The sequence below is a fragment of the Semicossyphus pulcher genome, unplaced genomic scaffold (genome assembly GCF_022749685.1).
Source record: "Semicossyphus pulcher isolate SPU_LCO1_2020_fin unplaced genomic scaffold, fSemPul1.0.p SCAF_7, whole genome shotgun sequence".
NCBI classification, from domain to species: domain Eukaryota; kingdom Metazoa; phylum Chordata; class Actinopteri; order Labriformes; family Labridae; genus Semicossyphus; species Semicossyphus pulcher.
In genome coordinates, this window is record NW_027211748.1 from 10035047 (window position 1) to 10060675 (window position 25629).

General features: G+C 43.9%; 1 protein-coding gene across 2 annotated transcripts in view; it reads left to right on the plus strand.

The window, feature by feature from the left end:
- Positions 1-25629, plus strand: part of LOC138611703 (glypican-5-like) — a 101484-nt gene that overhangs the window by 73317 nt on the left and 2538 nt on the right. For both annotated transcript variants that reach the window (XM_069684902.1, XM_069684903.1), the window contains one exon: positions 8373-8514. In XM_069684902.1, the coding sequence (XP_069541003.1) occupies positions 8373-8514 (142 nt within the window). The remainder of the gene's footprint in view (positions 1-8372; positions 8515-25629) is intronic.

Here is a 25629-nt window from a genome sequence, read left to right on the forward strand (position 1 = left end):
TGTTATTTAATGGCGGTTAGAAAACAGTTTTCAGATGCACCACCGTCTGGCAGTAGTGCCGCATAACAACCAGGCGCCGGTAGAACCAATAGAAAAATATTTTTAAGTCGCATCAACTCTCCGACTCTTTATAAATGAATGACTCTTCAAATATTCTGAATTCATGCCCCATCCCTGTTATAAATCACATCTGCCTATATGCATTATTGATGCAGGTCCAGATGAAGAAATAGGAAACCTCTTTATCCTCACAATAACATTCTGAATGCTTGCATGGTTCTTGGCGGAGGAGCATGTGGTCATTGAGGGAGTTTTTCCACACAAATGTAGAAGAAGGTTTTTGTATTATTTTTGCATGAGCTGATGTTTTGTCTTAGAAGGATAACTGCATAAAGTCTGTTTTTGTGTGAGGTAGTGGTGAGCAATCTGTTTCGTTATCTTCAGCGGGGTATGGATTTCAAATCTAAAAGTCAACAAGGCAAAGATCTGGCTGTCATCTTCGGATAAAGAGTTTTTACTGGCTTCATCTTTAAATCCTGGAAAAGAACAACAACCCAAAAGTACTTGGATCGCATTTTTGTTACGACTTTGAATTTAAATTGACTTTTGAATCGGTTTCATTTTCCATGTTGTTGATGGCAACGCACAAACGTCGACCATCTCTGTCCAGTCCAGAGCTTACTTAGCCAGTCAGTCATCGGCTCTCCGTTAATTAAGAAGCGTCTGGGAGCTGGTTGACTTTAAAAAGCAGCATTAATCCACACAGACAATAGGTCAGATCTGTTCCAGGTCAGCAGCTACGGATGACTGAGTAGTGCAGCTATCTATAGTTCCTTTAGTTTGTCACTCAGCGTAGAGGCCTCCATCTGTCTGTTACCTTCTATCACCCTCTCTCCCTCTCACACACATACCTGAGAAATATTCTTAGCTGCTGTTCCTTGGACAAGCAGTGGGATGCAGACAGAGAGAACACACACACAGACACGGCACACATTTACTCTGTCTCTAAGCTGAAGTTTGCTTTTACATAAAAGCACTGAAAGTCGGTACAGTTTGCGAGAAAATTGAAGCAATTTTCATGTAAAAGTTTGGAGGACTTCTGCAGACTTTCAGAGTGTCACTTTTTCCTTCAGTCTCCTCCAGGTTTCCCCTCTCCATGTCCACATATGCAGTTTAACCACAAGTGCACTCAATGAAGTGATGCTGTTCAAAATTGTCAGGGAAGAAAAACTTCCCTCGCACACACCAACACAGCTTACAGTATTTTTATCTGTGGTTTCCAGATATACATTTCATAATCAGATTTCACCACACCGACTGGAACATGTATCAGCAGTAGCCTCCTGGTCAAACTGCAAACACGCGCTCTCACACTCATGCTCGTCTTTCCTCCGAACTCTAAAAGAAAGTGATCTGTTACTCCTGGCAGTACCGATTTTACGCGACTGGGATGTAGTCAAATACATGCAGGAATTCAGCCCTTGATGCTCCCAAACCTGCGCCATCATCCTCGCACTGAGGAATGCTTTTGAAAAGAAAGAGACAGGAGAATGAGTTGTCAGGGCGAGAGGAGAACTAGAAAATATTTCATGATTTGGGATTTAATTCAAAGCCTTTTTGGAATACCTGATTTGTCTTCGGATGCCAGGAGTAATTTCAAGGAACGCTTTGAGTATGAAGGCTGGCATCTTGCTTTTTTAACCCGTCCACCCTCAGCCGCTCGACTGCTTTCAACTCCAAACTCAGTCCTCCTGTCTGAACATTTCAGAGGAATTAAAACTCATTAGCATTTTCCTTTCAGCCCCTCGCCCCTTGTACCTCTCCTTTGTCCCCTTACTCCGTTTGTGTTTATTTTCTATTCTTTTGACGGGATATGTAATTTGAAAACGCTGCCAGTATCCTGCTAATTACGGAAGCCTGAAGGAAGCAGATGGTTCGTTAGTTAAACTTGAAAATGTGGTTTATTTTCATGGAGAAAAACATTTCAAAGGCTTGAATCTTGTTTTTGTAAGCAAAGAAGTAAAATTATGAAATAAAAATGGAATGAAGCAGATTCGCGTTGAATATCGGCGTCTCCGACGCAATTTATTGCAAGAGGCTAATTATCACCAGAAGTCTGCTGATCTTAAAAATGAAAGATCTGTTTTTAAAATGGCTGAAAAGACAAAATAAAGCAGTTTGATGTTAAAAATAAGTGTTTCTCTGATGTTCTTCAGCGTACACAGAACCTCAGGAGGGGCTGCACCCAGGCCAGTTAAATGATATATTATAGCTTAAAGTGGTAGATCTCAGTTTCGTTCTCTTTGGCGCCACCTATGGTGATAAACAGTAACTGCAGGTGCACACTTCCCAGATATCCAAACAATGTGTGACGTCCACGGGTGGCTCTGGTTGTAACTCTTGATTTTCCTCGCTGACGGTCGCTTTCCTTTTTACACTGTTTGCTTCATCTGAGCGTCGAGTTTGTTTCTTTTTCTTTGGATTTTCACTTATTTTTGAAGTTGTATCTGTAGTCATCCATCTTTTCTTTGTTTGTTCAGCCATAGTAGATTACTGTTTACTCGCAACACTTGCAGAGGCCGGAAAAGCAGCCGCTTAGCTCCGCCTACCCTCTCTGGCAGACCAACCACTGCTGGCTGATGGAAAACACGTCACTAACTGGGCGCCGGACAACCAGTCTGTAATACTGCAAATATAAAGGCTTTCATCAGTGGGCCATAGGCTCAATCACCATTGTGTTACCTCATTCAGTGATAGATAGTGACTTAACAGACTTTAATTACATGAAAATCTTAGAGATTATATCTTTAAACAAACTCTGACAGGACTTGCACAGTAAGAAAAAAGGCAGTTTGAAAGGTAAAAAAGTTTCAGTATCGAGTAAAAGATGCTGATGTTGGCGTCTTATCCTCAGCACTGAAAAGACAGGGCTTTGCTTTGAACATGGACATCATTTTAAAGCTGAAAGAAACTTAAAAGAGGTCACTACATTACAGCTACATCAGAAAAAGTACATTAGAAAGGTTAATTACAGTTATCTGCTTTTTTGCATCATATTTAAAGTACCATTCAAATTGCAATAGGTTGCCCTTCGATGTTAGTTTAGTTCTGACCTGTGTTACAGAAGGTGGGTGTATAACTGTATTCGGACCAACCTTTAACAGCTCTAATGTTGTACATTTGAAAGCATATGAAAAGGCAGCTCTACAGTAAAGCTCCATCTAATCAAGCAGCATTGTTTCGCATGTCCGGGAGAAACGTTTGAAACTGAGAACAAAGACATGTCTTCATGGGGTTAAAAGCACGGAGCACATTTCTGCTCTGTAAGTTACATAAAGGCTGCTGCTGCTGATATTATCTGCCCACTTGCTGCCATTTACAATATAAAGACCGAGACAACCAGTCTTTGAAAGGTTATTGTTATGATGACAAGTATGTTTTTCCTCATCTGTAGGGTCTCGAGTCATTCAGTGCAAGTAAACACCGTCTTCATAGCATTATTATTGCACTAGAAATTAACTTCCACAGTGTAGTATATACTGGGTGTGAACTGATGCTCTGCTTCTTCTCTCTGAAAGATAGAAAAATGAATGAAAAAAAGGCAATTTAACAAACTGCTTAAGTCTCTCATTGAAACCCAGAGCTGGTCCTCAGTGCAGCAACACTCTTTCTCTATCAGAAAGCAGATAGAGAGCGAGAGAGAGACTCGCTGCGTATTGTGCGTTCAACATTCTTAAAGAAAAGGAATATTTATCCGTCTCCCTTTAGCTCCAAGGGCAAATTAGAAATTTGCTTCTCCACTATGTTGTTGGAATACCACGGTTAAGTTCCCTGCATGTTACTTTGGAAATGACCCTGCAGAGCTGACATTTAAACAGAACGAACAGCCATTTCTGGCACTTTTGCAGCCCTGACATAGTCAAAACAAACCCACAAACTGCATTGGACGGCAGCCAACAAACAATTCTACAACGGGCCGACTGTGGTTTCCACAGCGACAGCGCCTTAATTGATTCCTTCCCTAATTAACATGCTTTAAGGACAGCTGGGCCGAGCAGCATTGTGTTAAACGTTCCCTGAACGGCGCGGTTATTAGCTTAATACCCAAATGGTTTTCTGGATGTGTTGGAACACAACACTCTGCTGTTTAACAGAGCAGTTCTTTATAAACCTGTGGAATATGCATTGAATGTATTTATCCGCTTTACATTATGAAGAAAAAAGGTTAATGGGTTTATCGTGGTGGCTGTCCCGAACCGAGGGAGAAGTTTTCTCTCTATTACTGTGCGTCTTCTATTATCTCTTATCTTTCTCTTGCAGGCTTCTGCTGAACTATTTTTATTGATGCAGACGGACATTTAATTTTTAGCTTACTTTTTTGCACACAAATCATTCTATTATTTCTAGTGTGTCTCGTGTGACCTACTCCCCTAACCAACGTTTCTCCTCCTTCTCACACAGCATATCACATTACAGCTCAAAACGCAGCACAGGACACACAGAGAGCCTGTCAACAGGTTGTAATATGAGCCAATCCATAACCATAAACTGTAACCAGCATGTCATATTGTTCACATTTCTTCTAAGTAATCCTTTTGTTCCTGTCTGTCCGTCCATGAAAACTGAGCCGCCCAGCTACAGTCAGTGGCTTTCACTTTTGCGGCGAGCCTCAGTGATACGTTCAACCTGCCGCCGCTAAAGGGCCCACTTGGGTTTCATGAAGCCTTTGCAGCTCTTTGGGATTGTTGTGCCGGACTTATTTAACGTTAGTCGCGCTCGTTTCCAGGCCCGACTCAGAGGGGGCGCGTTCACATTAAGTAAAAATGGGCTACATGATAGATGTAATGAGTTACAATATGCAAATCACCCACTAGTGTCAGAACCGTTCTCAGTCTACTTTTCCTCTCTCATTAGCAGACTGCAGCAGTCGCGTCTCTTGTTGCAACGACAGAAAGAATACCAATATGTTCCTTATTGCTCTTCTGACGACTTTGACACAAGTTGAGCTGCCGCAGAATTACTGACAACAATCGAAATGTTACGTGCGTGTTCTTCATTCTCTACCTCATTATTTCTACTCGTCAGTTTAAGGCCTTGACTGTCTGCGCGTCTATTATTCTATAAACCTTTCTTGAGAAAGGTCTGGAGTCAGTTATTATCTTTGTTATAATTAATTGGATTTTGTGTAAATATTGTCGGTTCCCAGAGAATGAATTTGCATGACTGTGGTCCTCATCTTACTTTTCATCCAAACTAAATCAAGTCAGAAAGTTAGCGTGCTGTTTTTAACGTTGTGTTTAAAGCACGGCTCTTCTAAGTGCGCCCTAACAGGGCTGTTATCACGGCTGTAGACTCCTCGGCAGGACTCAGAATTTACAAGAGTTTTCGGTCAATTTCAGTCGCCCCGACCATCGGAAGAGGAATCTGGTCGAAGACCTTGTTCTGTTACACTGTTCTGACTAGTTTATCTTCTTACAGATCCAATCTTAAACCTCATGAAGAGTTCACGGACTCACTGGGCCTTCCACAAAGTGTCTTACACATCTGATAATCGGGATTTCAAATGTTAATGATTACATCCCTACTCCCCACTGTAGCCAATACAAAAGAAGTCTACAAGGAGACTGAAGTGATGACTGTGTAGCCCTCAAGGCTAACGTTAGCTAGCATACAACTGTTAAAGCCCCCCTCCAGTGAAAATCAAGTGTTTAACCTTGTAAACATCTCCATGTGGTGTCCTTCATGTGCTACAAGACATATCAGGGACAACATGAGCAGTCATCTCCTTTTAAACTGCAGGACAGGCTGAACAACACGTTTTCAGATTGGCAGGTTTGAGACGTCACAAACCTAAGGAGCCAATCCCGTTAATGGACGGGGTGACGCTATGCATATCATTATGTGCAACCTATGGCAACCACTTCGGGATGCGCGAGCCAGCTGTAACCGTCATTGTAAAATGTGCAAACTCACTACTGACTACTAACGTTAACGTTACTACTTCTGATTACTACATTTCAAGCTAGCTAAGTTGTGTTTTGTTTTCGGCTGTAATTTAGCGAAAGGAGAAAAGTCTTACATAGTGGGCGGGGCCTATGCAGATTCATGAATTCTTAATGAGGCAGAAGGAGGAGATGCCTTGGGAGGATTTTTAAAAGGTATTTAAACGTATTTTGCAGAAAAAACATGAGACACAATTTATTATTTCAAGTAGAGCATTTTATATTCTTAAAACATGACTGGAGCTGCTCTTTAACACTTACCAAAACTGGCAAATCTCCACCTCATCCAGACTTGTTAAACCCTCTGCTTTAGTTTTTATTCTCTTCAAAGGATCACCTCCTCCAGTTGTTGCATCAAGTCCCCTGTCTTCTCTTTGTTACGTCTGCTTCCCTTTAAGAATATGTAAAATCACATGAGATGATACGATAGCATACATATAAACCTGTCTGCTTTTTATGTGATGTTTGTTTTGGGTTGTTGATTGCTTAGGAGACGACTGGTTAAAGGTCAGCTTTGCTGTCAGTTGTCTTGAGTGACAGACAGAGTCTTGTGTCAATGGCAAGGATATTATTCATCCCTCAGCTACCCGTGCTAGACCCCCATCCCTCCCACCCTGCTCTCAACATGTCTTTAGTGGTTGCTCCCTCCATATGAAGGTCAACCGTGCACCAGGATTGATCCTGTTGCCTTTCTCATGAATGTTTAATAGTGTGTGCGTGTGCGTAACGCAACCTAAAGGATGATCCAAATAAGGAAACTGTTTGTGCGGCTCCACGTGCCGTACTCATCGGGTATTCGTGGCACTTCCTCGCGCTTATACTCTAAAGGATGATTTGTTGTTATGTCAGGAGAGGTTCTTGTCAGACATGGTGCGATGGAACAAAGACCACCTTGATGATGGTGGACAGCAGGAAGGGCCAGCAGGTGGTCCAATTAGTCGGCTCCACGCTGAGAGGGAGGAATATCATAAAGAGTAGTATTTCATGCACCACGCTGCCAAAGGGCTCATGCAGAACTGTGAACGTAGTATGATGTGATTCAGTTTCTATAGATCCAGGTGACAGCTAGATGCAGGTGTGAATGAAAATAAAGGTGATCTATACTATTGATCAGTGAGGAATTCTCCAGGCAGAAGGATTCATTCATCTAATATGCCTCGAGAAAAGTGTGTCTACATCTCATTGATGCTACACTGTGGGGAAATAAACACATGTCAATAGACATTTCTATTTGTTTGACATTGTAAAAGCCAGACGAATAATGATGCACCATAATGTGTGTGGTTTCTTGCTAACTAAGTTGATTTAGTTTTATTGAATCAAATCTTAACTTTCCCGTCTGAAGAAAATAGATCACACTTATAAAACTCCTTTTCGTTCGGGGGCTCTTCCTCAACCTTGTAATCAATGCTCCTCTTAAAATGTGGTTGTAATTAAATACAACACGTCATCTTACCACCCGGGGCCTCTCGCTTTACACCACCCACACTGCTCCTCCGTTTCCCCAGGATGCTACGCTATGTCTCATCAAATGGGCCCTTGCTAACATTTGCAGGGATATAAGTATCCAACTTGGAAGCACTCAATCTTACTGGGTGCACAATCAACAAAGTTTTATTAAAACATATTTTACAGTGTTTAACATAGGTATGGCCTACAGAGTAAATTATTTGCCTATAAGGAGCCACTTTCCCACTGGTCAAAAAACAGCTAACACCCGGCTTTTTTGCTTAATGGGAGAGGCAACAATCGGCATTCAGACCCGGGTCAAATGACTCTGCAGTAGACCCGGGTAATTATCGCCTCGGCTCCAATCGGCATTGATGGGAACACAAAACCTGTGTCGACACGCTAATTCCCCCTTTCCGACACGATGCTATGCTCCGTTGGTAACTTCTGCGACTCCTCGTCATCTCAGCTACAAATTCCACCCGTCTCCGTCCGAGCAGCGCTCAAACATCGTTCTAAATTTGTCGCTGCCGAGTTTGATACACAGACTGAATGAGTAATAGACACAATAAAGACCTAACCACCGAACATCTTCACTGTTTACTAACCCTGTCTCCGGCGCATTTGTGACGTCAGACGGTGACGCAGCAGAAAAGAGACAGACAGGAGTATACTTCACTGGCAATGGGAAAAGAGACAATGGGTATTTATAAGCGGGTCTTCCCGGTTGTGGAAAACATGTCAACACGCTAAATGTAGGTTTGAAAGGGGTACTTGGTAACTTTCCAAGTGATAAAGAGAGTGTTGAAGAAGGGTGAGAATCAGCTTTACTGTGCGGGTAGTTTAAGATGACCTAGTGAAATAATGATTATACATTAACACGTCTGTAATAACACTTTTATTATTGTGTTTGTTGCTCAGGAGACCCAGGAGAGGTTTCCCAAACTGGACCAGATGGAGGCCTGGGATGAGCTGGGCAGCGGGGAGACAGAGGAGGGCAGCACCACGGACTGTGACGATGAAGATGGATGTCAAGCCTCAGGAGATGATCAAGGCCAGATCTGTGAGTAAAACATGCCTTCATCTACATGCACATACGCTTCTTTTCCCTTTTTTACCCAAATGCAAAACTGTTGGGAAGAGTAATAAGCCTCTAATCTTGTGCAAGTTTCCTTAACTAAGTCGTTTTATCACCCACCGTGCTCATGATGTTCACACCAACTGATATCAGCTAGTTTTGTGCAGATTATATCCAAAAGAAATCTGCCCCCGAAACGGCTGTGTCCTTTTTCTCTTGCTCATTGAGCTTTGAATTGTTTTCCAAGTGCGTGCCACAAAGTCACTCTTTCATTCTCCGCCTACATGGGACGGGAAATTCATTTTAAAACACACTCTCACTCTGCCGTTCTCACCTACTGCGTCTCCTTGAGTCTACAGCAAAGGTGGCAGCGCAGGAGATTCCTCAGATCCCGAGACAAACAAGACACTTTACCTCATTGGGCACGCACACACAGGCATACACTCATATTCACACACACACAAGACTGCGAGGAGGTGTTAGGGCTTGTGTTGGCTTTGATGAGAATCATTTGATCTCCTGCAGAAGCTTCTTGTTAATCATCCCTAATTATCATGTTGCTTTTTTCAACCTACACAGTTAAACAAAGGAGTCTGGTGTGAGGCGCTGTCGTACATAGCAAGGAGGGAGGAGAGAGGAGTATGGAGGAGCAAATAAGGACTCCTCCATGCACACAAGAACAGCAGGGGCTGGGTTTAGCGTAACAGTTAAGGTTTGAGGAGATACTGTGTGCTTAGACAACCGAGTAAGCAGGCGGGCAAACACAATGAAGACAGGATCAGTTATAAAATCATGGCGCGAGAAAGTGGAGACTCTCCGGCTTCCCCAAGTCTTCTTTTTTTTGTTGCCTTTTTTCCTTTATTAGATATGACATCTGAAGATAGACAGGAAGTATACAGAGTGGGGATTGACATGCACCAAATGATTGAGTTGAACCTGCAGTCAGTGCGACGAGGACCAGCCTCAGCACCCTACCAACTGAGCTTAACCAGCAACCCCCCCACCGCCCAGCCCCCAGTCTACTCTCAGAACGCTGACTCTGCAGTGTTTTCATATTGAGCATGCGCCATGTTTGCTCCGACTGTTTCCTCAGACTTACACAAATTCAAATACATACATTAGCATACATTAGCAGGTGCCTGATGACATGTCATCCCTACTCAGTTTCCCTGCATGCCCTGCCACATCTGCACTCTGTCAAAGTAAAGGCAAAAAGGCCCCAAAATGTGCTTGAAAAAGATTTACTAATCTTATCACAGACAAAAGAACCGTTTTATCTGTCTTGAGTAGCTACGATCAGAGCATTTTAACTTTTTGTCAGATCATTTAAGAGGCATTTCGACGATGATCAAACCTGACATTAATTTTTTGCCTTTTAAAACTTTGACACATTAATCCAGTGTTTATTTTTAGCTCTTGTTACGTGCTAAATATGTGTCAAATATATTGCTTTTATCCTCCTGTCTGTCCTGCGCCAATCATGCAGGTCAGAGGTCAGCTGTCTATGTAAGCCTCCTACCTCTTTATCTCTCTACAGCTCTGTATTGTGCTGCTGCATTTCATATAGAAAAGCAACCATCAGTGTTTGCTTTAATTATGATGGCAATTTTTCAGGTGTTCATCACACCCTAATGTACTTATATAACAAGTAACTGACTCAAGCACTCACAGCTGTATTAGGAGCTGGAGATGCTAATAAGTTAACATAGTTAGCATAAAAAGCACATCCCCCATTATAAGATATCAGCCACAGTAATATACTCTGTCTGTGTATAACAATGTTTACAACAGATGTGGCTTAGTGTGCCATCAGCACAGCATAAAACTGCTGGTCCAGTGTAACAAAAAGGTGGCATGAAGGCTTTTCACACCATAATACAGCTAATAAACAAATCAATAGCCATTGCATTCCTCCGTTACGCGCGGCCCCGGGCAGGTCCTTTCTGCCCCGCTCCTTGTTGCGATGTGGATAAAACATGCTAGCCTTTCTTAGAGCTCTGACAGCAGCAGCAGTACGCCCACAGTGGGGGATAATCAATCAAAACCACTGTCTGAGATTTACAGAACAAAACCCATTAGCCTGAGCTCAAAGAATGAATCCATACCCTGGTGAGCTCTGTTGCCTGCTCAACTGTCCTTTAGCTTTCAAAAGAGTATTTGTCACCCAGAAACAAAACCATGCTGCTTCTAGAGGCGTTTGGCCTTTTTGTATCTATAAAAACAAACTCAAGCATTGGCACTATTGTAAGACAACTACGACTATGAGTCAGTCATTTGCTTTTCTGAAGGATGATGACAGGAGCTGGGCAACTCTTTCATGCATGGACGGTCCGTTTCTGGCTCGACGTTCACGTAGACGAGCCAAGCATGGCTTTGAACTCCGTTGTGGGAATGCTTCGGCAAATTTGAAAGCTTTGAGGGGAATAACTTCTATTGTAATACACATATTTTGAATCAATTTTTCAGTTGCGTGTTCTCACACACTCGCCTGTCAAGCTGTTCAAAGTGAAGCTTTGGGTCGGCGGGTTTCTTTAACGACTAAGATCTTAACTTTTAAAGACATTAAAAGCTCTCCATCTGTCAATTTTCTTGGCCGCTCGATGTATTTGGTGACATCTGCTTCAATGATGGCTAAGTGATGTTTTAAATTGGCACCTCTATTGACTTATTTGGATTTATTAACAGCCCCAGCAGGTATTAAATGCAATGCATCATAGGGATAGGAACCATCGTTTATCCGTGCATTTGTCTGCCGCTGTGGAGCTGCGGCAGAGCTCCCAAGCTCCATGTTAAAAGGGGGCATGACCTCCTACTGTTCTGCTAACAGAGACTTCATCACGAAGCTAATGAACAGCACTAATCTGCAGAGAACAGACTCGCTGTCTCTGTCATCACTCAGATGTGATGCAACTGCTGCAGGCCGTACCGAGGAGATAGGACGCGTGTGTTTGGCCATCTTCAGACTGAAAGTACGTCTAAAAATAAAGATACATATACCTACCCTGGGAGCCGTATAAAAACTGAGCTATAATTGTGTGAGTCAACGTTACTATATGACAGTTTTCAGCTAAATATAGATTCAGATGTGCGAAAAAAGCTACAGACAAAGTTGGAAAAGCCTTTTCACAAAGTCTCTATTAAAAGCGAGTGCAGGCTGATTGCATGATGTCATGCTTGTTTTATCTCGGTTCAGATCCTGCCCCTCGCGCCCGGAGACATCCTAGCGTACTCTGTGCGCCAACTAAACAAGGCCCGGTCACATACGAACTGCCATGACCACAGCCATGAACAGGAGAATAAATCAGTGGCTCTTTAATGAACCATATCATCCCTCTCCCCCTGCAGCTATGAGAGCCTCTTCTGTGGTACATTTTTTGGCGTGACTATGGCTTATTAACTGTATTAGCCCGGGAACACTTATGGCTGCTCCTTCCAAAGGAGCTATTCATTTATAGCTCGCTCATTAAGGTATTAATCTCTAAAAGACCCACAGTGGCACATTAGACCACTATCCCTCCATTAGGAAGAGAGAGACCACTCTGAATGTCTGTGCATTAAAAGGTAAAACAGAGCTTTATCTGTCCATCTGCTTCCGTCCAGCAGTCGTGTCTGACTCTCTGGCAGGGTAAACGCAGCCTTTTCGGATCTGGCTTTTTGTGAAGTTCTGGAAAAACAGGCTAATCAGGAGAACACATGTTAATTTTTGTGATATTAAAAGTGCACAATGTACAAGTTGACTTTTATGCAGTCTCAGAGGAGTTAAGATGGAATGTGGGAGATTTAAAACGCAGAAACTTTCCCACTGGTACACCTACTTGCATTTGTCTGCAGTCTCGTGTTGTTTGTGCTGCTTTTTTGCGCAAAGCTGCCTGACAAAGGTGCGAGGAGTCATAAAAACATCAGCAGGAGAAAGCAGGTTATCCATCTCCGAGGAGGAGAAGTAAATGCACGGATAAACACTTCCTGTGATTGAGCCGGAGGGATGTGCAGCGAAAAAAAGCGTGAATCGTACAGCCATGAAAGTACAATTCTCTTTTGGTAACAAACACCATCTGTCTGGAACACTGGTGAGCTCATCAAGTAAGTGAAGACACCCCCGGCATTGCTCACGCTCTCTGCACTTCACTGCCTAAACATGTCTATTAGCATGAAGCCATTGGCGATGATTGTTTTGCTTTGCCATCCTGTCAAGTAATCTAATTATCTAAATATGACAGAAGTGAAAGATTTAGGAGGGGATAAGTGTGCTTATTTTACACTTCAACAGAAGGACACATATATTAGCTTTTATTGTTGCTCCTTGCATACCATCATGCAGAAGGAAACAGCTGGCTGGATGTGTTTGGATGTGTGGTTTTGAGTGTGTGTGTGTGTGTGTGTGTGTGTGTGTGTGTGTGTGTGTGTGTGTGACTGTAAACCTGACCCCAAGGGTGTAAACTCTGAACACTATCTCAAATCCACAGCTGCTGGTTTTGTTGACATTTCTTTTCCAGGAAAATTACCTACTTTAAAGTGATAGTTCAGATTTTTGGACACTAAGCTGTATGAAATGCTTGCTAGTAGTGTAGTGGATGCAAAGCTATTAGCTTACTCACTGAGTCCCCTGGTCGGAGTTCTGGACGGTTCCGAACATAGAATAGTATAGTAATAGTAATAGTAGTTCAGGTGAGATGCCAGGGTCATGAAACCAACAAGTTTGACCCTACAAAAACAACACGCAGGTAGTGGTGATCCATTTTCAACACAAAATCATCGTCCTAGGATTTCATATACTGCGCCGTTCTTTTGGCACTATTTTCTCTCTTGACAAATCCAGTATCACTACGCCTGCGACAGGCCGGTTTCTCAGAGGACGTGATCCATCAGCTGTTTCTAAGAGAACACGCTGGAATTGGTAACTTGTGAGACGATGTTTGTTGTCACAGAGGAAAATACATTTGTGATTTTCCTGGCTGTAATAAAAAAAATTCCACCGCACGTATTCATCGTTTTCCTGACACGGATCGTGCCCTTAGAGGTCCCGTTGGATCCGCTGTTAAAGGTAAATCTTCCTCATCACTTTCATAGTCCGCCATGTTTACTTCAACGATGATGCGAATCAGTCAGAATCAACGTGAAACGGCTACTTGGACGGCTTACCTGAGAAACCGGCTTGCAGTAGGCGTAGTGATACTGAATTGTTCAAGAGAGAAAATAGTGCCAAACAACTGAGTATATGAAATCAACATGGGTAAAACTTGTTGGTTTCATGACCCTGGCATCTCGCTGGAACTACTTATTCTACGTTCAGAACCGGCCACAACTCCGGCCACGGGATTCGGTGAGTGACCTAATAGCTTTGCGCCCACTACACTACTAGCAAATATTTCATTCAACTTGGTGTCCAAAAATCCGAACTATCCCTTTAAGTTATGAATTTTAGTCCACGTTTTAACACACACACACTCGTTCAAAGACGTGTAGAGGTGGGTTTATATGGCACGAGAAAGATCCAATCAGCTATTTTGCATTTAAGGCTGAAGGGCACCAGAGCAAAGTCTGCGCTCCCCATCCATCAATGTCCAGTTTATATGAAGTTGAAATTTTGCAGTCCACAGCTGTAAAAAACCTGTCTGTAGAGATCTCGTTTCCAACACCTAAATGTTCCAACACAGCATTCCACTGTATGGATGACGACCTTGAACCTACCCTTGACACCGTTATTCAACTTTGACCTGACCTGCCTCATGAGGTTATCGGGTTGCCAGTGTGTTTGTAACCCAATGTCAAAGGCATGAAGAGAACTTCTCTTCAGATCCTTTAAGGCCGCAAAGGTGTGCAGCAGCTGTCCGCCCTGGCAGGAACAACACATTCCTGAAATGAATGGTTTCTTGGGCAGGATATGGCCAACCTACACCAGCGTTAGCAGGATTACACTGGATCGTGCCCAAGCCCACTGCAGCCTGCTGCTGCCCTGGACCGAGCACTCACCTGCCTTTCATGTTAGAAAACGTACAAGATGGAGAAAAGATGGTGATTAGGAGTGAAGTGCAGCAAGTTGGGATCTGAGAGAGGACACGAGGTCAGGTAGAGTTTAAGGGGAAAGCAAAAGGCTTATGACAGTTAAGACAATGATGGGGGAAATACCGGAGAGCTATATGATGTAATGTTACAGTACAAGAGGTACAGATTTGGAAGTGCAGCTTACATGAGAATAAAGTTCAGAGAAGACTATTGCGACAGCCGATGATTCGATCTACCGTGAGAGAGGTGGGTTAGGAGGAAAGATTAGGGATTTGGTTTCTGGAACGCTCTGCCAGGACGGGTCGAACCAATCCCAACCCTTGATCCTCCCATCCCAGGTCCTGGACTGAGCCGGGGCCCCTGAGGACTGGCGTGCTTTGGGCCGGCTGGTCAGCAGATGTAGTGGCTGCGTCCCGATGCGGATATTACCAGTAGGACTGCCATTTCCCGTAGCCTTTCATCTGGAGCTCAAGGGGTTGAGCGAGAGCTCCTCGGGGCAGAGGAGGGTTTGAGAGGAAGGAACAAGAGGATCAGAGATAGCTTTGGCCAGGCAGAGCCGTGGTCTGGTTTGCGGGTGGATGTGGGAGTAGTGAGTCACATTTTCACTCGGATATGCACAGTCAGGTATTTGTTCTATATCATTACATCATTTTCTCAATTCTTTGGACAAAAACTGAATGATCCTGAGACCTTTTAGTCCCATTCCCTCTGAAATGGGTACGGGGAAAGAACAATTAGCAGGATAATCATCTTTTACTGTAGACTAATATGTGCTCAACCCCATTTTTTAGCACCTAAAGTACCTGACAGATATTCTTGTTCACCTTAATCACAGTGCCAAACCTTTTTTATTGTACACCTCAGCACCTTGTTAACTGCCTCACTTTTACTGTGCTGCCCCAGCCATCCCTTTTCATACCATCTTTCACCTTTCCTTTCTGTGGTCTCCTCTTTCTTCCTGGCCTGGCACATTGTGCCCCGTGGTTTTTATGGCACTCTTAGAGCATATTAGCTCTAAGGGCTCCCTAGACATGCGGTCATCAGAGGAGAATGGTTCTCATTAGCGAGCATCATCATTTCCTTTCTAAGCAGTATCAGCAAGGCCTTTATGATGGAGCCTCTCCAGCACACCTTTGGGAACCTGGTTGGGAAACACCAGGAATCTCAGGTGTTGCAACAGGTTATAAACTAAAGGAAGTCGTGAGGGTTACAACCTCGGAAGTGAGTAGAAATGATACATAGAATCTGCGATTTTGTATGGTTGCTAGACGGTTTATTGCAGAGGAACAAGGAATGCTAGTGACTCAGTGCTGTGATACCGTAGCCACATAAAAGTCTTTATTACAGTACCGCAGAAGGAGCTGTTATTCACTAATCTAACAAGAAATCCTTACAACATGTGCAGGTTTCCATGCAGTAAATGTCCTTTTTAAAATGGTTAAAGATGGTGTCCAGACTCATAAAGTGTTCTTTATTGAAAGCAGCAAATTCAGTGGATTTGACTTGAATTTTATTGTGTGCCAAACACTCCTGACCTTCTGTCTGGCCTAAATGAGTTTGTCTGGCCTTTGGGTCTTCAATGGGACCAGATTTAATCAGAATGAATTTGTGGAAATATTTTGTTGCCGGCTCCGCACACTAACAGACGGACCTACAGCTGAGGCGACTTAGTGATGGTCCTGGTTTATTTGGGCTGCTTTATTAATGCTCGTACCCAGGCTCCTCTGCTGGGGGTTAAGATGAGGATTGGATGGAAGGAGAGGCGAGGGGGTTGCGTGAGTGACCCCCTTGACTTTCTTTACTCGCCTTGAAGCCCGACCCCGGCTACCGGCGCAGAAAACTGGCATTCCTGCTGTAACACAGCACTGAGCAAATAAAGGCAGACATTCCACTGATATTGAAAAATACAGTAGAAGGATAAGCAGGGATGAGTCTGATCCTCTTTGTCTCAGCTCGGGATGGTATGCAGGGGAAAATACAGAGGAGGTGAGGGGAGATTGAGGGTGTTGAATGTGAAGCAGGAACTTCTACCTCAAACTCAAAAGATGCAAACTTTTGTTTTAAAAGAAATCCATGATCAGAGTATCTGTTTTAGATAGCCGAGGTGCATTAGCGTTGCATGAGAGGTCAGATAATGGAATTTAGCCGCAATGAGCCAATTTTTGTATTGACTACCTGCAGCGCGAGGCTTTATAAATGTGTGTGCATCAAAGAGACTTGCATGCAAGACTTTGCTTCATTAAAGGCCTATCCTATTGACCAGTGGTGAGAGCGACAAAGCCCTTCTCCCTTATCCATAATTGATGTGGCAATTAGAGCTGAACCTGTAACAGACTGTCAGGCCTGAGGGCTGGGAGGGGGGCTGACCTAACGCTGCTTCAGCTGATTACAGATCAGATAGGAAGGGGGCCACTGACAGCGTACTTAGTGCACCGTTCAAAGTGATTTAATTCTAAAACTGCAGTCAGTTATGCAACCAAGAGTTTACATCAAAGTATTTGACTCACCCCCACAAAATCAAACATTTATAACATCACAGCGCAACTTCTTTTTTTTTTTCTAACCCACACAGCTTTCTGAAAACACTTTGAAGTTGAAAAGGCGAGCATCACTTAGATCAGTTTAATTCAGAGGAGACCGGTCACATGGAGCAAAACTGGGCTGCAAATATGCTCTTTGCATCTTGCTTTTGTGTCCACGATTCTGCAGCTACACGGTGCCGCTGAGCAGGTAGCACCCCCAACGACAGTTTACACGCACTCAAGTATCTTTCACCTGTACAGCTTCAACAAAAAGCTCTCAAGTTTCCGATTCTCAAGGAAATAATTCACATAAAAGCAGGTAAACTTGTGATTTCTGTTCTCTGGGTGGGATCCACGTGTGAAACAATATGAGACATACCCAGTGTGCACTATAATGGATGGCGGTGAAGTGTGCATGTGCAAGAGTGTGAAAGTACGACAGCAAAAAAAATGAATGCCAGTTTATCTCTGCATCCTTCACGCTTTCCTGTCTACAAGGACAACCTGACACCTGCCAGTGCAATGAGGCATCTGGTGCTTGAGTGCAGTGTGAGGTGTGTGTGACTGAACCAACACTGGTGTACGCATCTGTGTGTGAATGATGGGTTGTACTGGGCCTTTAACTTCTCCCTTTGCAAAGAGGCTGTTTTCTCCTCAGGATTCCCCTCCATCTTGAGGATTTGTCACATTGACTGGTGGGGGTCACTGTCCTCCCAGGGCCCCGTTTGCCTATTTGTTTCGGTGTGTGTGTGTGTGTGTGTGTGTGTGTGTGTGTGTGTGTGTGTGTAACGGGATGTAAATCTTAATCTTGCCAAGGGGCTTAATAGTCTAGTTCAGCCAAGAATCGCACTGGGCAGATTCCTTTGCACCGATCCCTGCTCTGGAGTTGCCATGCTGCTATGCCCGTTGCTAGGCTAGCTGTGGGCTAACATGTGTACCCCACTGGTGCCCCTGTGTTTTTGCCCCTGTAGCCCCATGAGTGGCCTGCCAGAGACCCTGTACCAGTCCTGGATTCCCATTAAAGGGTTGCCTGTGAGCCAGAGGCATAGTTCCCAGAGAAATTTGTGTGTTTGTCGGCAAATTCGGAGTGTTTCTTCGAATACGTAATGGGGAGATTAGTTTAAGGGAGAGCGGAGAGGAGCCCCTGCCTGACATGGCACCACATAAAGAGAGAGTCACGGACAAAAAAGCCAGAGAGATAGATGGCCACTAATGAACTGTGTGAATGCATCCTCTCCCTCTTCTACCTAACCCTTTTTTTTGTAAGAAAGTCTGTGTGAAAAGAGATAAGAAAATATTGTGTGGGTGCACGGGAAGATAAATGTCTGTGTGTGAGAGAGACAGTGAAAGAAAAGCTTTAAAAAAACACGGTGACCCGGGGTTTTAGCATTCTCCAGCTGAACCAAACACTGTCAGGACAGCCGTGATCCATAGCCTCTGAGGGCAGCATCAGTCTTTTATTGGTGTCCAAAGGTCTGATGGGGGGGCAGGCGAATAACTGTGTGTGTGCAACTCCACATGCAATCAGGTCAGTGTTGTTTGAAAGGAATAATGCTGCATCTGAGGAGTGTTTGGTGTTGGTCCTTTCTGGATATGTTTTATATACCCAAATACTGATGAACCCCAAAGTAGAGGTCTTCACGGGTCCAAAATTTAGCCCCCGAACCCTAACAGACCCGTTATTGTGCGATCCGGAACCGAACCGGACCCGTCTAATATTTGAAGTTGGGACCTGGACCCGTGAAGAACCGAGAAATGCCGGGCCCGGACCCGTCTATTATTTGAAAGCTGGGGCCCGAACAGAGTTATGTCATATCCGACCCCAGCCGGACGAAACAGACCCGATCAGCACCGACTTCACAGCTGATTAATATAAACAAGTTGCCATTAGTCAGCTGTCAAAACAAACCTTTTTGTCCTACCTGTGTGACGCAGCCTTCTCCCCTGTGCCTGTCCGTGCATATAATCCTTCCTCCGCCAAGAAAGTTATTAAAACACATCAAGGTTTCCTGGTATCCATGTCGTGTTGATAAAAGCAGAGATGCTAATCCACTATTTCAGATTAAAAGTCCACTTGCTGTCATTCAGACAGATGACAAACGCGCGGCTCGTTTAGAAGCCACACACGTGTTACTCGTAGCTGCGCATACTTTCTTCTCGTCTTTGTCCACAATTCACATAAACAAGGTTTTACTTCTTTATATTTGTTTTCTTTTAGCTTTTTTGTCCACATCAGTGAGGAAGGTATCCATCATTACCAGCTTTGGCTTCAACTTTTCTCTGAACCTGCAGCCACGTGACACGTCACTCAACTCGTTGTTGCTTTTTCTTATGTTTTTTTCCACTTTGCAAGTTAAAATACACACACTGACACACACAGCACCTTAATCATGAACACTTTCTAATCACGGGTCTTCTTGGATCCATTCGGGTATTACACATAATGTTGAACAGACACGGAACCGAGGGTTATAGAACAAGTCCCGACACGGACCCGTTTGACCATGTAATAAGTGGACCTGAACCCGTCCGGGTCCCAGGTCGGGTCCCGGGTCGGGTCCCAGGTCCTCGGGTTCTGGTGCACCCGTGAAGACCTCTACCTCAAAGTGTATAAAGTTAATGGAACAAAATCTACAATCGTGCTTCTACCAAAAGATATTCCTGGATTGCTCCACATCTGGCTTTTCTCTTTCTTTACTCGGGAAACAAAGAGCCTCTGGCTCTCAAAGGAAAAGATGACATGAAGCAAATATCTGGCAAAGGTCACACATCAGGTTGGATCAATCAGAGGAGATGGCTCTCTCCCTGCTTACGACAGAGACTAATGGCACACGTCATTTTTACCGACTTCACTGCATTTGAAAAACGGTGAGTGGGTTCCTGCGCTTCCAGGACATAATGGCTACTGCATGAAAATCTTGTAATACAGCAAATAAGGATTGATCTAGCAAGTCAACAGTATCATTTCTCAGCTGCTTGGCGGAGCTCTAACAGGAGAGGAATGGTTGGATGAATTGTACTTCTGTCGCCGAAGTCTTGAACTTGTGCTGGAACCAATCACGCGCCGTCCAATCACGTAAATCCATTTAAATCAGGAGAGACAAGTTAATGAAGTAGGATGAGTATTTATTAAAACAGATGATGTGTGGTAATTAAGTTGTGTCAGAAAGTCTTTGCCGCTTACACTCTACAGGGAGATTGGGCCTTGAGTGGCGGCTTGATATACCCCCCACTGAGTAAAGACACTGTTGGTTTAGGTGTTGGCTGATGAAATAATGAAGCAGAGGGAGCTGATGGGCTTGACTGAGAGCTGGAGTGACCAATGAAAGGACAACAGGATGAGCTGGAACAACTGGAAAAGTGATTGGCAAATGCATGGCAATATAAAAGACTTACAATGAGGGCGTGTCGCAGTGAAGTGATCAGCACATGGGAACGGCCTCTACCTTATTTGACTGCAGGACATTCTGAGCTCTCATGTCTGAGAGGAGTGAATCAAATGAGAAACAAACAACAGGCCTCGCATGCAAAATAAAGTCTTCCTGACCGAGCTTTCTCCAGAGCTTCATATCCGTCTGTGTGTCAAAGGTCACCTCTCTTTATGAAACATCGCTGCGAGGCAGGTCAAGTGGCCTTGTCAGAACCCAGGCCCGTGTCCGGCTTTACAACACCCCCGCCCCCATCCACGCTGCATCCGTCTCCCATCAAACTGCTTGGCAGGGAGAAGACCTTCAAGGTCACGGCAGCGGTGCGAGCAGAGAGAGAGAGGAAGATGGTGAGAACGAGAGGGAGGAGAAGCAAGTTTCTGACCTCCATCACACTCCCTACATGCGCCATAAATCAAACCGCCACCTTCTGACTGCTCTTATAATTGTGCACAGCAGGGGGGAGGTGTGAAGTCTGCCACAGGTGCTTTAGAGCTCATGATAAACAGGTCGGCGTTTTCTATTTACACATGGAACTTGTATGTGGGGTTAAATAAGAGCCGGTAACACAGATGACACTGAGACAGCACAATTGAACGGAGTAGAACACATGCTGCATCTCTCTGCAATGGCTCCATGTCAGTGTTGAGTCTGGAAAAGCTGCCTTGTCATCCTGATGGGATATTGTGTGACAACTTGCTAAGCCCCAGTATACAGTAGCATCATTCCTCACTGGATTACATCTCTGCAGCTAGCATCCAACCAAGCCCATGCAGGCTTACACAACACGCCGAACATACACAGTCATGCACAACACAAACGGACTATAGTTTAATAAGCTTTTGCCCTTTGCACCAGCAGTGCGTCTACGTGTGAGTGTCTGCTGTTGTGTGTTGCATGCATTCATGCTGCCAGCGTGTGCACTCTTATCTACAGTGTGTATGACGAGAGACTCAATCTTATCAGGTGAACACAGAAGGAGGATTGTTTGAGAACAGTCTTCCCTTTGCATAGGCTTCAGGATTTAATCTGGAGAAATGATGACCATGGTTTTTTTGTTCCTCCCACTCACCTTCTAACCCTTAGTCCTCCCTTCCTCTCTCCCTCCCTCTCCCTCCCATCCCTCCATCCTCTTGGCTGAAGCCTGAGGTGGTCCTCTTGTTTAGTTTTGTGGTCAGGCTTGTTAGAAGCAGCTGTTGTTGCTCCTTGGCCAGTGGGAAGTGGAAGCTGCTCAAAACACACAAACTGCCCATCTGGAGAGGCATTAGTGGCAAAGGACACTATGAACAATTTCTCACACAATTAGCCAGCAGGGAGGTCAACACGGTGGCAGAAGACAGATGCTCCCTGTTAGCTTGCATTGACCTGTCGCTGTATATCGGAGCTTTAGATGTTCAAATGTACAAACATTAACCCCCATGACTCTGTCTGGTTTTAATGAAAAGTGAAATATACTAAAACCTATTCTTAAAGGGCCAGCTCGCCGATTTTCAACCTCAGTCCTATCATGCTATTATGAGGAGCTAATGCCATTATGGTAGGGAAAAAATGTGATGTCGCTCTGTGCCTATGGAGGACGCTATCCGCTTCTCTAATGGGCCCTGGAAAACCTCCACCAGACTATGTAAAACACATCATCTGGTGGAGGCCAGGGAGCTCGCTAAACTACACTTCCTCAGTCTAGGACGCCCTCTGATGTCATGTCTCGTTCAAAATCGTCAGGTTTGAAATATAGACTGCAGACCTGAAGATTTTTTTAGACGATCCACCGGTATATTCTTGTCGTATTTCTGATTGAGCCATTGTCTGCAGCGAAACGGTAGTATTTCACTCCAGCGTCTCTCGCTGGGCCGTTCCTTTCAGAGGGAGGGCGCAATGCATGCTGGGTGTTGTAGGAATGTAGAATGGGTGAAACCACGAGCTGTTTGTGCAACTTTTTCCACAGCTATGGCGCCAATTTCAAATATTATTGCTTCTATGGATTACAGAGAACACCAGCTTTGACTGACAGAGGCTTTTTCCAGGGGAGAATTGCTCCTTTAATACTAGTGTAGGTCCCACACACACAAACACACATCTTTACACACTTTTTCATTCTCATTAGGCTCTGTGGTCCTGTTTAAACCTCTTAGCACTCTCAGTTATCCATTTTTTTCTCCGTTTTTTTGCCTTTTCTCCCAGTCATATCACATCGGTCTAGTGCTGGTGGAGAACATGTCATTGAATGCTATTGCATTGCCTTTAAGTCGCCTCAGGTGATCGATTCAATCTGCCTTGAAGATAAGACTGACGATAAGTCCTCCTCCTCAAAGTGAAAAGCCAAACGAACTGTTTTCCTCATCTTTCCCTCCCTCCCTCCTGCCCTCTGCTTTTCTGTCTTGCTTGTTTATTCCCTCCCCACCATATTTGTGGGATTTACACATGAGCCAGCTCATGAAGCACGGCTTATCTGCTAACATTGTCTCATTATGACAACAACATTACATTCTTCCATCCTCCTGCCTGCCTCCTGGGTTTCCATCTCTTTGTACCTCAAGTTGTTGTTGGCTTTAGGGACTTAACTTTTCATTTGTTTCTCTCAAGTTTGTACTGCTTGTACTGTTTAACTTTTTATACTTAAATAATAAGATTATCAATATGACTGATATTTCCATATTCCATTAAGTACGTTTATTTATCACAAAATAGTCTGTTTTCGTTAGACTAGTATGTTGGCATGTCACAGACTAATAGCTTAAAGTCAAAACTAAATTAAAATGAGTTAACTAGCATGCAACATGCAGATTGACCTTTGCTGAGTTGTGTTTCATGCTCTGCGTGCTGCTTGTTTGACAATTATTTCGACCTGAAAAGGTTTGAGCAATTTCTCACGTTAAACCTCTTAAATCTGTCAAAAATAAATCTTTTTTTTTTTTTAAGATTTCATATTGTGTAAGTGTAATTTCTTTAAGATAAACATGCATTATTATATTTCAGTAAGAAACTAAAGCTGTGTTGTAAGATCTAACTGCACCTGTCAGTGCTCGGGCTGAACTTTACTGCTCTTATTTCACAACAGCTGTTCATCTGTTTTCAAGACTTTGTGCAACAACTGATGATACTGCCAAAAATGTCATCTTAAAGGATTGCTTACATCTATTTATAAAACATATTCACAATGCAGAAAATATTTCAAACTGATCTACCAGAGTTCTGCAGCAACAATGATCCATCAAGCATTTGCTGCTTATCTGGACAGCAGCGGAGTCTCTTTACCCGGCCAGGTCCTCCTGATCCTCGCGGAGGATTCTGGATCGCTCTCTGTTTGGGATATATGATCTCCTGTAGGTGTCCTGGGTCTTTCCAGCATTTCTTCCAGGTTTAACGATCCTGAAAAACTTCTTTCATGCATTGGGAGTGACATTTAATAGGAAATGAAACCTGATATTTACAACATAAATATTTCACTTAGCCTCTCTTATGGCTCTCCCAGCTGGTGGCACTTTGCCTTTAAACAAACCTGCTTATGTTTTAAGTGTAATGGGTATTGACTCTCAGCCTTTCAATTTGAATTATTGCATCCAATTGTATCTTAATTAAAAGATCACAAAGCATCCAACCACCATGCATTCCAACATGTCTACCTTATTTCAATAAGACACTTTAAACTGGTTGGCAGTACTGTATTCTCCGCTGTAATTGGTTGTTCTGGCACGGCCCTGCTGCAATAATTAGCCAGTTTGTTAGCCGGCAGTGGAGAAGTATTAGTGTTGTGTTGGCCCATTCAAACGCTGTTTTCTGACATCTCCCTGATGAGATGCAGCCCATTTCCATTGAAACAATAACAGCAATCTGATTTGGGATAAATGATGTCTTTGTCTATTGTCTGCTGGAACAACAAAAACCATTGGCACGGGAAACGCTCCTCTCTCCAGAGCCCCGCCGAGCCCTACTCACTCATGCATACACATGCACGCAAACAAACCCAAGTGCACAGTAGGGATGGGTGGATATGAATTAGTTCTACAAAACAGTGTATTCTTAGTTTAACACGTTTGACCGTGCCAAGTGGGAAAGGAAAAACTATCCTTTCAGATGACAGTTTAAAAGGAGAGATCCTTTATGTCAGCGCGCGAGAGAAAGGGAGTTCAGTCAGGCATATAAAGCTCCTGCACTGAGCCCTATGAGTTTTCACAGTGTCTATGGGTGTAATACCTGATAACTTATCACAAACCTGGCTGTCACCTTGCTTGTCAGCCAAGTCGCCACACAAGGGAGTCTTTTACTCTATTTAATTATAAAACTGACTCATACCGAGATCAGTTATCAGACACTGGTGAGAATCACAGCAAACCTCGCCTGTTTTTGTGAGCGTGGCAGCTCAAACAGACATTTCGACACTCGGCTTTGGCACTGATTGTGCTCTGCTAACTAGGGTTACTCCACATCACAACACAGCCCCTCAATGCCTCTCCCTGTTCGTTTCTTTCTTAATTAATTTCACCTCTACTCTCGTCACACAATGCTTGCCCTCCTGCATATGGATATAAATATCCACGACACCTGTGAGCTCTTAGCTTTTCCAGGTTAACTGGATTTTAATTGTGTTTGGTGCACTTTGTGCCGCCGAGGGTGATTATCTTTCTCCTAATCCATTAATGTAAGTAGCCTGGCTGGGTTGTGTTCAGATGGGATCCATAAATAAGGGCGGAAAGAAGGATGGGGAAACGAGCAGAAGGAATTCATTTCCTCAGAATTTTAGATACACAACCGCGCTGCTGCATCCCTGAGGGAAGTGAGCTGATGAGAGGAAGGAGATGCATTCAGAGCCAGGGCGAAGATACTGTATGAGGATGTGATCAAGTTTAAAGGAGACTTCGAAAACAGCGAGGGTGGGTTCATGAGCGAAGTCCTCTTTAAGGGAAGCTAGAGCTTCACCAGTCTGTGTGTGAAACTTTGTGTGTGTTTGTCAGGATGATTGGTGTTTAATGTCTGCCCCACTCTCATCACTTTGATTTATCTCTGATTGGCTGTAACGACCCAGTGAGGGCTGTCAATCATCTGAAGCTGATGATTGCATACCCGGTCGGCCCTCCATCATGATAAGAGTGTGATGGGAAACGGCTCGGGAGTCTTTTTCTTTAACTTTGTCTTATGTGGCAGAAAGGCAG